Genomic DNA, 15,215 nt, shown 5'->3' on the forward strand with positions numbered 1-15,215 from the left:
ATATTATAGGTTGGCAGTGTAAGATGGAGGCTTGGTCTAATTATGGCAGCTGGGAGACAAGCCTGGGGAGAATTCTTTAGGTCATTATGGGCTACCCCTGGAAAGGGAGTTCTCTGAGGGGATTGGTTACAAAGTCCAGCAGGCGCTTGCTCACTCTCTCTCTCTCTCTCCCTCCCTCCTCTCAGCTAACTGTGTGAACCTTTCTTTGCATATATTATGCCTTCCACCATCTTCATCAGACCCCAGACTCATGAGACTACTCATGTCTGGCTTGTGAATATCAAAATGCTAAGCTAAAATAAGCTTTCCTTCTTAAATAGCCTCTTTAAGTAGCATTTAGATTTGAGCAGAGGTGTTAGCAGCATCTGTTAGTTTTACAATAAGAATTAAGAGCAGGAAGCTTTGGAAAATTCACAAACTGGCCAGAGAAAGGAAGAAGAAAAAATGTTGTTCGGTATAGGAACATGAGATAAAGAAACCACTTGCTAAAGACAGAGTGAATGTAAAAGAGAGCCATGTGTGCTAATGGACAAAGCAATAGGAAACAGATCCTGAAGACATTTCAGAGATATTCAGGACTGTTCCTTCTCATCACAGGCCAATCAAGGGTTTAGAAGTGAAATTTAATCTCACAGATTTAGGGAAGAACCCTTCCAGGAAAAGCTCCAGGATCTTCTGCTGCACTAGCCCGAGATTCTATTGCTATTAAAGTGATTCAAGGCTATTAATCCAGGATTCCAGGTGGACACAGATGAGGCTGTTGTTGACAGCCCACTTTGGGGTCATCCACATGATGCTGGTTTTGCAGAGTGTAAGAGTTAAGGAGTCATTGTGATTGTTATTAGGATTACAGAGAAGAGCCTGGAAAGTGAGGCAGAGCTATGCTACAGCATTGGAGCCCTTGTATGGAGTAATGCCTAGTGAAACTGGGAGCAAAGATGCAGCCAGAATGCCAGAATGGTAGAGATACCAATCACTAGACTTGTAGGTAGCATGTCTGGCAAACCTAGGAAAAACAGACATCAACATGCAGCCACAGAGAATAAACACATAAGCAAAGTCCAATAGAGCATCAAGGCATGAGGGCCTCCACTTACATTTCAAAGAACATTTTGAAAAAAGCTAGTGGTTCAGAGGTGAATCACAGTGACACAGCCACTGTAGATCATTCCTGGTAGGCCAGTACCAAGCAGATATTTGAGGTCAGAGCTGCTGCAGAGAGCCCCCAACACTGTAATCCTACTGGAGCTGCAGAGATGAGATTTCAGCCTGTTGGAACTGAAGCAGGAGCTGTAACCACAAAAACTAAAGGGTCTGGCTTTGTAAGCCTTTAGTAGTCCAGCTCCCATCACGGGGTGACCAGGATGTTGCACTTGAACATCTAGGATTTAGTGTTTGCTCTGCTTGGTTTTGGACTTGCTCTGACCTGATTAACCATTTTTATTTCATTGTCTCCATTTTTAGAATGGAAATGTCTATCCCGTTGCTGTCCTGCTACTGTGTCTTCGTACTTGGTTTTTAATTGTACAGCAATTCACAGTTAAGAGATTTTGCCTTGAGTCTCAATAACACTTTGATTTTGGTGGATTTTGAGGGGGAATTGAATGGCTGTATGGTGTGTATGCGTAGGTCATATACTTTGTGCAAGTAGGAGTAAAATGCTATAGTTTGAACAGGATTTGACTTCCTAAACTCATGCAGACATATAAACTCCAAAATCTCATGTTAGGGTTAATAGAGTAGTGTTAATGATCAATAGATTATGGATGCAGAGGTGATCTAATTATGGCATCTGAGAGATGTGTCTCATGGGAGGTTTTTGAGTCTTTGAGAACTTGACATTTTGGGGAGAGGTTTGCTTCTATCAGATGGGCATGCTTCCCATCCATCCCAGCCTCCTGGTTCTCTCTGTGATGTTTCCTCTGCATGGGCCTACCATTCACCATCCTTACCAGAGGTCAGCCTAATGGGCCACCTGCTTTTGGACTGTGACCTACAAGCTGCAACTTAAATAAACCTTCTTCCTTCCTTAGTAGCCTCATTCAGGAATTTTAGTTAAAGCAGCAAGAAGTTAACATATACTCGTTATATTTATAGCCAAAGAAAAGGAAGTAACATACAGAAACAACCTGCTGGCTGAAGTTGATATTTGCCTCATACTGGTATGCTCTTGTTTTATAAATTTTCAGCCTCTGCTTGGATGGAAGTTCAACTGCTGGTATGACTGAGTGAAACCAAGTGGCTTGATTACAAGGGTATAACTCCTAGGTTTAGTTTAAAATTTGTTAACACCTAAATTTATGGTATGATTCACTAAGTACAGAAATTGTTTCTGTTTGTTTGTTTGTTCTTTTTGTTTTGTTTTGTCAAACTTATCATTCAAATACAGAGGCTAGCTTGGGACAAATATATTTTCATTTAACCACTCCATTGGATAGGACAGAGTCACATGGCCAAAAGAAGTGCTGGGAAATGTAATATTTATTTTGACTATTCACTCATAATTGTATTGATTGAGGGGGGAAGGGAAGAACACTTCAATTACTAGACAGAATCATGATGTCATATAATTTAATTATCCCAATAATCGGGACAATAGTGATTTTATTACTCAAGTTTTACAGGGGAAGTAATTTCAGATTAAAGGGCTTTCTTCAGTTTGCTTCTGAAGCAGGAGTATTTGATCCCAAAACAAAATTCTTATCTATTGTTTATTATTCTGCTTTGGATAAATACCTTTTTTGTTGAAAATAATTTTTAAAATTTTTCTGAATGTGGAATTCACTAGTTCTTAGCAAACTCAAAAAGTTAACCAGCCATCAACAGTATATAACTTTAGAACATTTTCATCACACTGAAAAACAGCCTCTGAAACTGGCCTTGTGCCATGACCAATTAAGCTTTTCTTTAGGAAGCCGATAGTCTGTGTCACAGTACTTGTTTGAGTCTCTACTACTCCACTTGCAATCCAGCTTCTGATAATGTGCTCTGTAAAACAGCAGATGACCCAAGTACTTAAGTTCCTGCCACCCACCTGTGAGACAAAATGAAGTTCCAGGCTCCTCCTAGCTTCTCTTTCTTTGTCTCTTTCTCTCTATCACTTTGCCTGTCAAATAAATAAATCATTAAAACATTGAAAATTAAAGAATGTTCCTATTCTCTCCTTTCTCCAACTAATGGCAACCACTAATATGCTTTTTGTATCTTTGTTAATTGCTTATTTTAAATATTTAGTATAAAAGAAATCATATATTACACTGTCATTTGGATCTGTTTGCCATTGTTGAGTACAACATTCTCCAGGACATACATGGAGCATGCCTGTAGCAATGCATCAGAACTTCAGTTTTTGTTTTAATTTTATTTTTGAACAGGGATATGCATACATTCTCATAGATGAACTGTATAATGGAGACTAGAACAGCAGGCAGTGGAGATACATTGCAGTAGGGATCTCTACTCCTGAGTAAAAGGAGAGCTCCCAGTGAAAACTTAAATGTATCTCGACAGTATGATAGGAGAATTTCTACCTTTGTGTATGCCTGCAGTGCTATGATGCTCTTAAATGACAGATTGTTAAACCAGCAACTGTTACTAAAGGACTGTACTACTATAAGAACATGAGAGAAAATAGAGAGGGAAAAATGGAAGAGAATGAGGAGGGATCCCTGTACCTACAAAATTGTATCATGAAAAATTACAAAAATAATTTTTAAAAATTATTTTGAAAAAGATGTATTTTATTTATTTGAAAGAGTTGCAGAGAGTTTGTGTTCCATGAACTTTTCAAGACAGCTTCATTATGTTCTTTAGAAAATAGCTCATTTTGTAATTAGGTTATTTATCATTTTATTCTTGAGTTCTTAGATCTTATATATTCTAGAGGCAAAAGCCATTTTGACTAAAAAGTATGAGCCAAATCATTTGTTAATATAATTGGTTAATTCCTCTGGAAATATATTAATCTGTAGATCTAACAGGATTTATAATCAAAATGGTCAAGCTATTCTGTGAGGACAGCCAGACCCTTAATGCTAGCTCAGTTTGAACCAGAAATCTCCAAAGTCACTGATGGAAGGGAGGTAACATTAGCCTTGCTTTCATGGTTTACACTTGGTGTGCAACTAACTCTGACAGCCTGGTGCCTTTCTTACCTTCCTCTGCAGAGAAGTCGCCCAAGCATTTAATTGAGTTACAGATTATGAGTCAGTAAGTATAAAGACCTGAGGTTTCTCACAAGCCCTCATTTGATTCTGTAGCTGCAGGTCCATAGACTTCACTTGAGTAACGACTCCTGTTCAAGTGCCAATACGAATGCCAGATACATGAGTGTAATTCTTACATGAATCCGTTTGCTTTGTTTTGGCTATAGATGTCTTAGAGCTCACCCTTAACACTGACTCTTTTTCTTTTCTTTTCTTTCTCTTTTTTCTTTCCTTTTTTTTTGATAATCTTACATAATGATTAGGGTACAAAGGGTCAAGGGCTACAGGAAAATAGGTAAGACCATTGTTTACACACTCATATCATTTTTCCCCTCTATCTGGGGCCAGGAGAGGAACAAAGGGAAAAGCCCCACCCAGCCTCCCAGCCATCCCAGGTATGCTCCAAGGCTCCTGCTCAAGCAGTTTTGATAGTTCAATCGTTTGGAATTGCTGCAAACCTCGCCGTTCGAAGCTTGATGGAATCTCTTCAGAATTCACTGGCTGACATAGTCTCTTCATGGTTGGGGTTCTGAGACAAGCAGTTCAGTTGGAGGGATCTCTAAAAAAACTTCGTCTAAGATGATCCCAGACCTGATTCTGGTGTGTGCTTGCCTGTACAGGGTCTGGCATAGTCCGTCGCCAAATCAGCTTATGCACATGCTGGTCATTGCAATTGCTGGATCAGTTCTGTTCCAGCCCTGTCTTTCACGCAAACTGATGGGTGTTGCAGTCCAGCCCAATCCTGCCTACTTTGTATTCGGCGCTCACACAACCAGTGAGAGCTGCAGCCTAGTTGGGGCAACTCCCCATAACGCCACCAGCTTGCCCCCTATCTTGGTTCCCATGCTTGCCACTATGTACCGATGGCTTGTTCAGTCTGTCCCATATTCCATTTAGCTCTCATACATGTCAATGGGCATTGAAGCCTAGTTCAACCCAACCAGCGCTACTATTCAGCCCACGCACGTATTGGCAGGTACTTTTCTGTCTAGCCACCCCTGCCCCTGTCCTGGTTTTCATGCTCTCCAGTGGGACTGGTAACCCAAGAGGGAGGTGCCCACTGTTTCCCTATTAGACCACTCCAACTCCCTGATTATGCTCTTGTCAGGTGGTTCTGGAGTTCAATTTGACAGAATTAGCCCCAAGTGCCAGCCTCTGCCAGCTAATGCTGTGGCAAAGCCCAACCAACCCTCACACTCTAATTTTTGCTTGTACCAGTCGGAACAGTCAGCCCAACCTGCTTTTTCCTGATCTAGCTCACATGAGCCCCACAGGTGTTGTAGCCCTGCCTGGTCTGGTCTGCCCCCATCCCAACTCATGCTCTCCAGTGGGAGTGGCTGTCCAGCAGGGGAGCCCACATTTCCCCTACCAGCTTTACCCCCTCCCTCCCTGGTTCTCAAGTGTGTAGTTTGGGTGCTGCGGCCATATTTGGTATGTCTCACCTCCCCTTGGCATTCTCTAATGTGCACTAGTTTGTGTTGTGACCAAATCTGGCCTGACCATACACTATTCTATTGCTCGGATTCACCAGCGGACGATGTGAACTGGTTCAGTCTGGTTTGCCCAGGACCTATGCCAAATGTATGCTGGTGGGTATCTTTCTCTGGCCTGGTCTGGGCTGCTCCCTATTGTGGTTCTTGCGCTCACCTGCAAGGACTGTGTCCCAACAGAGGAGTTTACCAATTTCCTCCATCAGAACTTCTCCCTACATCTTGCACATACTGGTGGTCCATGAGCCAGCCCTACTTAGTCTACCTCCTGTCTTGGCAGGAGCAGTAGCCTTTCCTTGCTGCCCTTCAATCAATTCCAGTTCTTATTGTTGGATGTTTCAGCCCAGCCAAGGCCTGTCCATACCCAGACACAGCTCATACATATATACTCTCACAGCTCCCCAACCGAGCCTTTTCCCAGCCATAGATTGCACTCATGCCAGTGGTTGCTCTGACCCAGTTGGCTTAGCCCCTCACCTGTCTCAGCCTTTGCCTTCGATGCTGTGGTCTAATATCCCTGGCTCATGCAGAGCAGTCAGTGTAAGAACCTAGTTCGGCATGATCTGTGCTGCAGCCTGAGTTTTGTTCTTCCTTGTGAGTTGAGATTTGCTCAGCCCTGCCTGATCCACCCGCTTCCAGTTGCAGTTCGGCCCACCCCATATCCTATTTTAGGATGCACGTTTGGGTGCTGCTGCCTTGAACTGCCCACACTGTTGTCAGTTCCTTTACCCATAAATGATGGCAGGTTCCATGGTCACACCTAGTGCACCCGTCATCACCCCAGCTCACAAGCTATCCAGTGGGACTTGTATCTCTATAGGGTTCAACTCACACTTCCTCCACAGAATCTACCCCTGACCTGGTTCTCTCACGTGCTGGTTAGTGTCTTAACTCTGCCAAACGTGACCTGTCCCCTGTTCCATCACTCAGTCAGGTATTGGTACCTAGCCCTGCCAGACAGGCCCCCAGCCATAGCTTTCGTGTGGACTGGGATATGGCAGCCATTGATGCTTTATGCTAGCAACCCATCTCAGGATTCCCATGTGGGCTGGTGAATCAGTCTGGCCCAAACAGATCTATTGGACTCTCCCTTCCAAACCACCAGATCTCAGTCCTATGCTTGCCAGCAAGTTCCATGACCCCATTGCTGGAAATCATGCAGATTTCATCCCTCACCTACATTCATACTGGCCTTAACTTTGAATGTCCCAAAGCAGCAATTATCTATCCTAAAAACCTCAGAGCTCGCTGCTGGGTGGCCAGCAGGCAGAGCCTGGTAGCATTTAGTGAGCTGGCAGCTCAAAGCCTAGGACTTGGTCATCGCCTGGCATGACTTTGATATGAGTCCCCAGCATTGGGTCTAGTCTGGCTGGGGAACCTTCACAGCAGCCACAATGCAGGGGGCTCTTTTTGCCCCAACCCCATGGCCAAACACTGCCAAAACTCTTTCTGCTGCAAGATGATAGCAGCAGAGCGGAGCCATGGCCTTAATCCAGTTCCCAAATTTCCCTCATGGTGTACTTACACGGAGGGAAGAGATCTCTCAGGCCTGGAGAAAGCCTGGTTCTCACTCACCACCCAGCGGCAGCGACCCTGGCCTGAGTCCCCAGCACTGGGTTTGGCCTGGCTGGGGCACCCCCCACTAGCACTGACTCTTAGCTTTCTTTGAGCAAGCATTTGACTTTCTTAATATTCTTAATGTTATCATTCTTACTATTAATATATCTATATTATATTAATTATATAGTTAATTATATAAAAATATTAATATTCTTAGCATTCAATGCTTCAAATGTAATAATTAGTGCTCTGTTACACAACCTACATTCTAAATAATAGGCAATCATTCTCCCTCAAAGTGTAAATGAGAGGGAGGTGAAATGATATATGTAAAATGATTTTTACAGTTGCCATTGGTAACTATTGATGGCCTTTCTTCCTTGCCTTCAGTAGTAGAGGCTATGTCTCTGAAGGGTTGGTACAAAGACATCAGGCGTGATTACCAATGTAGAAGCAACTAAGTGCTGGAGCAGAGTGGTACTCATTAAGTTTTAAAAGGTTTATTAATATAAACAAATAAATAACAAACAGTATCTTTTTTTTGTACAAAATATACAAAAGCATGTGACCAGAGAACACATTGTTAGGGTTCTCCTAGCACCATGGAAGAGCCTTACATCTTAAATTTCACTTACTCTGTGGCAACTCCTCCCGTGGTACAAAAGAAGCCAAAACCCTAACCTGCTGAGCAGCAAGTCTGACCTCCCTTCCTCTTCAACTTTTCAAAGAGCAAGTTTCTAAATTTCTTGTCTTAGTGCCTCTATTTTAAACATTAGTAATAGACTGTAGGAAACTAACTTGCAGGAAATTCTGGCAGATAATGTTCTTCCCATAATAGATATATTAAGTTATAAAGAAAAATCAGACAGACTGTATGGGTTTTTCATACCTACTGGCAGGTGGCATAAAACTAAATGTTGCAGCCTTTTTATAAGCAAGATTAAATTGACTCATGACAGCTGGTCACTAAAATACAGGAAGTTCAGACCTGTATGAAAGGAAGAACACACTGGTGTTCATTAGTTTTCAACACAAGAAGACTACTCATTTTTTTTTCCTTCTAAACCTGTCTTAGTGATGCCCTTACGTGACAAGGTCTGCTGTTTGTCCCTTGCACATAAATGAACCTTCAAGGAGCATGAAAGTCCATTAGTTCTATCAGCAGTGTCTTCGAGTGAGTTCTGTGTATATAAACAGAATCAGTGAATTGGCTTAGCACTCAAGAACAAAACACATATTTCCCTGCTACTGAAGCCTCTTAGGTCTCCACTTGCACAGTCCCTCCCCCTCCTAATGTGACAATAGATGTGGTAGCTACATGGCCATGGAAATGGATAATGAATCTATCAGAGACAAGTGGATGTCACAGAAATCTGCCCTCCACCCATCACAAGGTTGGAGATCGCAACATCAGGAATTGAGAACAATCTACTAGCATTGTGAAATTCATTTTTTTCCTGTTGGAAGAATAGCTGCTCTGGCAGAGACTCTAAATATAGGATTTTAGTATCTGTTTAGAATGAGAGTGATGAGAATAAACTGAGAATAAACTGAGCTATAGAAAATGAAAGAGGACCATTTCCAAACACAATGCTGTGGTGCCTCAGAGTCCACTTTCAATGCTTCGTCTCAGCACAAAATTATCACAATTACTCAGGAAAGACAGTCCCAATGCTGAGATAGGTCACCAGATTTACTGATGATTAAGTTATGATTTTAACCAAAGCCCAAGCAATATTACTCTAAAGTTCAAGTGAAATGGATGATTATTCTTACACGAGTCATTAACACTAACAGATGCACCCCCCAGATTAATTAGGTTACACAAATGGATTTCTTTTCCTTTCCTTGAGTTGTGTTCTTTTCCTGTTTTTTTTTTTTTTCCAGGCATTGGTTTACTGTAGTTCTTATGTAAGGTTTCAGTTATCTGGTCAATTCCCTGGAAGTTAAATTAAATGAGATTTACAAGGTTTTATTGATTTTATAGAGAACTCTTCATCCAATATAAAGCTAATGATGAAACCGATGGTAAGGGCATATGGCAATTTTCTTATGCATCACAGTGCTTGATTTCATGAAATATGCACATGACGCTTCTGTTTTCAGGGTGTTTCTTTATCACATTCACTGGTTTAATCATCAGATATCTTTGGAGTACTTATTATATTCCAAGCAGCTTTACACATGTTAGCAATAAGAAGGGCAGACATAACTGCTGATTTAAAAAAACAAAAAAAACTTTTGCTCCAGGAAGAGTAACTGAATCATACAATGCAGCTTATGGCTATAGCAGATTTAGTGAACTTATTATGCAACCAGCTGGTCTAGATTTATAGGAACACATAGGAATAGTATTCTTGTGGGCCAGAGAAACAGTCAAATAATTGATCAGTAGATTTTTTTTTTTTTTTGAATGCCAGGTAGGAGCCAGGAACTAACCCTAGTTATCACCTGAAGGGAAGGATTATTCAAATAAAAAAGTAGGAATAGGAAAATTGAATACTGTAGTCACAAAAAAGAGTTCATAAGATTACCTAAAGCAAAATTCAAAGAACTAAGTGTATAGCTTGCAATGGTACAGATGAAGCTACAGAATGGATATAAGGTAAATCGCAAATCACGTTACAGAATTGAACTGTATCTTGCAAATGATAGGAAATTGGGCCCGGCACAGTGGCCTAGAGACTAAAGTTCTTGCCTTGAACATGCCAGGATCCCATATGGGCACCGGTTCTAATCCTGGCAGCTCCACTTGCCATCCAGCTCCCTGCTTGTGGCCTGGGAAAGCAGTCAAGAACGGCCCAAAACCTTGGGACTCTGCACCAAAGTGGGAGATGCGGAAGAGCTCCTGGCTCCTGGCTTCAGATTGGCACAGTACCCGCCGTTGCAGCCACTTGGGGAGTGAATCATCGGATGGAAGATCTTTCTCTCTGTTTCTCCCCCTCTCTGTATATCTGACTTTGCAATAATAAAAAAAAAACTTTAAAAAAAATGATAGGAAATCTTACAATGTTGCTGAGCCAGGAGTGGCTCAAATATATTGGTGTAGAAGATTGATTTGAATATTGTGCTGAGATTGAACTACAAAAATTCATAACTGGAGCATTCATTTCTGCATACAAACTGCCATAATTAATCATATCAAAGACAATGGTGACCTCAACTGAGAAAATGATCATTGCTGGAACTGCGTGGATTTGAGATATAGTCAAGCAAGATGAATCACAGGACTTGGTGAGAAACTGAGCATTGACAGGTTAGATGTGGTAGGAAAGGAAGAAGTAGAAGTCACTCTTGACCAATAACATGGAAGATAACACAACTGACTGAAAACATAGACGAGATGGGTTGGAACAGGGAGCCAAAGAATTCAGTTTGAAACACAATCAGTCTGATGCATCTGGGATGTGAATAAATCTGAAATGCAGAAGAGATACCTATGAGAGGAATATGATCCATGACTTACCAATACCTTGGAGAGATATACCTTATTTGGAGTAATGGAAGCATGGAGGTTCTGTGGCCCCCTGTGGCTAACAGAGAGTATCTGAAACTAATGAAATGCTTTCAAGTCTTTTGGGCTTATTTTATAGGTATTTCTTTAATAAAGGATAGGTCATTTAAATTTACTTTAGAAAGTGGACAATTCAACAGACAGACAGGAGAGGGAAACTGATGAGATAACTCAGATAAGCGTGCCCAGGGTGGTGTGGTGACTACTCTGGGGGGCACAATTCAAAGAATAACACAGAGAGAAAGCAAGTAGAAGTTTTTGAAAATAAACTTGCGTATTCAATGGAGAGAGTGTCAGGGCAAAGGGAGTGGTCTACGGAGCCAACGCCCAAAAGGGTCCAATGAGGCAAGGAAAAGTACACATTGCATTTTAAGTAAGGATATCATGGATGATTCTGGAAAGAGAAGTAATAATCAGAGTGTAGTCAATGATCTCCACTTGGGACACCCATATTTATACTTATAGGGCCTAGTATTCAGCCTCAGCCCTTCATCCAATTACAAATTCCTGTTAATGTGTACCCTGGGAATTGCTAACTCAAACACTCGGGTTCCTGTCACCCACCGAGATGACACAGATTGAATTCCAGGTTCCCAACTTTGCTCTGAAATGCTCTACAGTTGCAGACATTTAGGGAGTAAGCTAGCAGATAAAGGCTATCTTTTTAACATTTCACATAAAGAGATAATAAACACAGTTCCTCTAAAAAAGCAGTTGTGACAATCACAAAGAGTGAATAGAAGATGAAAAAATGAAGATGGTAGACTCAGCAACTCAACGAGAGTTAAGAAAGTAGTTGGAGCAAAAAGACTAGGTACAAGGTGGCTGTTTTCTCTCTTGAAAGTCAGAGAATTGCTCAATGAGCAAAATCTTGTAACAACAGCCAAACCAAGCACACACAAAGGCTACTCCTTTGGTAATGACTTCAAGCCTCTGCCACATCTAGAATCAGGAGAATCAGCTCAGAGCGTGTACCATGGATGAATCAGATTGCAGACAAGGGCTACGAATTGAGTGGAAGCTTCAGTGATTAATAAGCTTTGGAGCAGGTGAGAATGAGCCATTGATTGGGAGAAATCTGAGAAGAATAAGTCTAAAGATTCATCCATTCTCCTCTCTCCAGCCTTTGTTAGTCAAAAATTACTTTCTCAACTAGTGTAATGTCTTTAAAATAGAAATTGCTTGTAACTCGAAGAATGACTACAAATATGAAGGTACTGTTACAAGACATATAATCCAATTTACAATTACTACTTGCTTTCTTTGTCTTCACACATACACCCAGCATATTCTTTGAGGTCACACTGTTCACATCCTCATTTAGAATTTTTAACACAAGATAGAGTGTTAAATCAGTATAAGCTGGTGTTTCTATCACTTAGGTTTCAAACATCCTCTTTATATATAAACACAATTATAAATAAAGGTGCTAATGTTGGAAGGAGAATGTTCCTTTAATAAGTAGCGGGTACAAATAACTGCCTGAATAGAGGAGGATGTTGTAAGACCTAGCTTATAATTAAGCTCTACTTAATTGAATTATTTTTCCCTTAATTTTCAAAGTGTAAATTTTCAAAGGTGATACTTGTGTGTCTAAGTTTACCAGTATTGTTTCAATGGTAGCCTTTCAGACACCACAGTTCCTAGGTACATAGAGGCAGCTCACAGTACTACAGATTGCAGTAGCCCCTTAATGAGGCCGAGACAGGATCTTCCAAAATGGTTTGTGTGTGGTTATTGCAGTAGGCAATATACTCTTCAGTTACAAGACAGTGTGAAAGCTCTCAGTACTAGTTTTACCCATTCCTTTTCTTTTTAATGAGATCCAGACCATTGATGAACAAACCAGAAACTTCCCTTATACAGTCATAGAAACCAACATCCAGTATTGTCACAATCTAGTGCTCCTATCTGCTTCATGCCATCAACACGTAGTCTATTTTGTCCTAAGGAACTTGAGTCTATATTTGTGACTGAAGTTCAGGTCTATTTTCACACACACATGTGCATACTCAGCTGTGATTTTGATGACTCTCAGTGCTTCCTTCCTGCGCTAGGTGCTCAGGACTGCCTTCTCTCTATGTACTCTAACTTGTGGTCATGGGCATTGAATGAACTTAGATTTCACCGTGCCAGAGGATGTGGCCAATTCTTAGTGAGGAACAAGTTAGAACATGCTTCTGCAACAAACATCAAGCTGGCCTTTGCAGTTTTACAGTTGGAGAATTCAGATACAGAACTGTGTTTTTGTGAAAATCGAATATTCCATTGTTGCCCTTCATATTTCATCGCAGCTTTATCCACAGCCATCAAAGGCTTTCCCTTTGTTAATGACTTCAACCCTCCTACCACAAGTGGGTTTTCCTCTTTTCTAAACATCTTTTATCAGAGTCATGTGGCCTGTTTCTTGAAAATGTGTGTGAATACCATATTATCTGTGAGTGGGAATTCTTCCCTCACCTCGGGTAGAGGGTGCTTGCTGGAGAAGATCTTCCCAATTAAAAAAAAAATGTGATTTACAGCCCATAATCTGATAACACTGTCTGGGTTCTAGAACCCTGAACAGCATGTGGTTTTAAAGGTTACCTCCCTTTTGTAAATGAGTAGAATTATCCTGATGATTTGAAACCAAAAAGAAAGTTAACATTGTTCTTCAAAACCAGATGAAATGGACATAGTAGGCTAGATAAGCTCACAAGCAAGCTTCTCACTGGTGGCAATATTTTTTTAACCCTGTTGAGACCCTTGGTTTTGGAGCATAGTTGTCTAGCAGAGCTTCTGAACCCTGCTGATATTGGGCTTCCTTACGTGTGAGGAGTGACAGGCCCCACCCTATGGCACTTGTGGAAATGAGTCTCAGACCTACCGATATGCATTTTCACAGATGCCTCTGTGTAGGACTAAAGCACTGTAAAGTTGACTGGAGAACCACCACCCCAAGAGATAGATCACTAAAGCTTCAGTGGTCACCAACAGACCAATGTGACTGACAATGACTTCTCTGTCTCTCCTCTGCCTAGGTGCAAGTGTAATCTCCATGCCACTGTGTGTGTATATGACAACAGCAAACTGACATGTGAATGTGAGCACAACACAACAGGCCCAGACTGTGGGAAATGCAAGAAGAATTATCAGGGCCGGCCTTGGAGTCCAGGCTCATATCTCCCCATCCCCAAAGGCACTGCAAATACCTGTGAGTAGCTTTGCTTTGTAACACTGTCTTCTGTGCATCACGAGCTGAGAGTTCCTCTGAATTTCACTGGCAATTGTGACTCTACTCCTCTTACCAATTATCTGACTCTTAAAAGTATAGCTGAAGTTGTAGTCTGATTTTCCCACTTGTCAGCATGTTTTAACACTGTCATCATCTCAAATTCTAGCATCCACATTAAGTGGATCGACAAATGATTGTTGAAATCATAGCAGCAATTTTCTCTAAATGGGTGAAACAGGTGGGTGATCTTATTTCTCCCACAAATTAATTTCCTAACAAAATAACACAGGCCTTGAGAATTTTCAAGCCTAACTTGAAAATTAACTTATCCACAAACAACTTCCAGGAATGCTTTGAGTATTTTTAATTCACTTACCATACTGAATAATACTGGAAGTATCTAGTCTAAAACATATTTTCTTCTCCAAGGAAAAGACCTCTTTAGAGAGGTTTGCCCATTTCCAGTGAAATGAATGGATGCTTTTAAACTCCAGCCATTGAGATAAGCCCATCATGGGTTCTGGGAGCAAAATATGTCTATAGTGAAACAGTTGGTGGATATCACATTAAAAAAAGCGATTTTTGTTTCTCTGTGAAAGAATATGGTCATTTGCTGTTTGTAAAACAGCCTTATGAAATACCCATTGCTACACAGGTGTATGCTCCACTGAAATTCCTGAGTGTTCACAGGAAAGTAGACTCTGACACAATTTAAAGTGAAAGAGATTGTTTCTAGATATAGTGCCCAATTCCATTAGTAAATCAATTAGCCACCTATAAAAGCCCAACCTTATCCTTCTCTAAAAAGCAGAAAAAGGGTCAGAAAAGACCTTTCTTGGAGGAGTAACAGAAGACACAGCAGTGAACACAGGAGAATAAGAACTTGAAAAGCCACTAGCTCTTTGCAAAGCTAAGAATTTTATCTGGTCTTTCAAAGCAGCAGCTGTGAGAAACTAAATCTAAAAACTAATATCACAGGATCCAGGACCTTATCGAGTTGAACATAAGAGTAATGGACCAAGTAACAAGTCACAAAGTATGGGGGCATGAAATTATAACACTTCTATACACAGAAAAAAAACATTCCAAAGGGTTTTTTAATATATATATAATCTCTTTGTAAGGGTATTCAGCTCTTTCTGTGTTACAGAAAAATAAAAAACTGACTTCTCTCTCCTAAAATTAATACATTAAAGCTCTGTTGAACAAAATCGTCAATTTCTAAGGTGAAT

At 40.9% G+C, this 15,215-nt stretch overlaps 1 protein-coding gene across 7 annotated transcripts in view; it reads left to right on the forward strand.

The window, feature by feature from the left end:
- The window catches only part of NTNG1 (netrin G1), a 340,027-nt gene that overhangs the window by 241,948 nt on the left and 82,864 nt on the right, over nucleotides 1–15,215 (forward strand). For all 7 annotated transcript variants that reach the window (XM_040998490.1, XM_040998491.1, XM_040998485.1 and 4 more), the window contains exon 3: nucleotides 13,790–13,962. In XM_040998490.1, the coding sequence (XP_040854424.1) occupies nucleotides 13,790–13,962 (173 nt within the window). The remainder of the gene's footprint in view (nucleotides 1–13,789; nucleotides 13,963–15,215) is intronic.

The sequence above is a fragment of the Ochotona curzoniae genome, unplaced genomic scaffold, assembly GCF_017591425.1.
Source record: "Ochotona curzoniae isolate NIBS_2020 unplaced genomic scaffold, NIBS_Ocur_1.0 scaffold_1037, whole genome shotgun sequence".
In the NCBI taxonomy this organism is placed as follows: Eukaryota; Metazoa; Chordata; class Mammalia; order Lagomorpha; family Ochotonidae; genus Ochotona; species Ochotona curzoniae.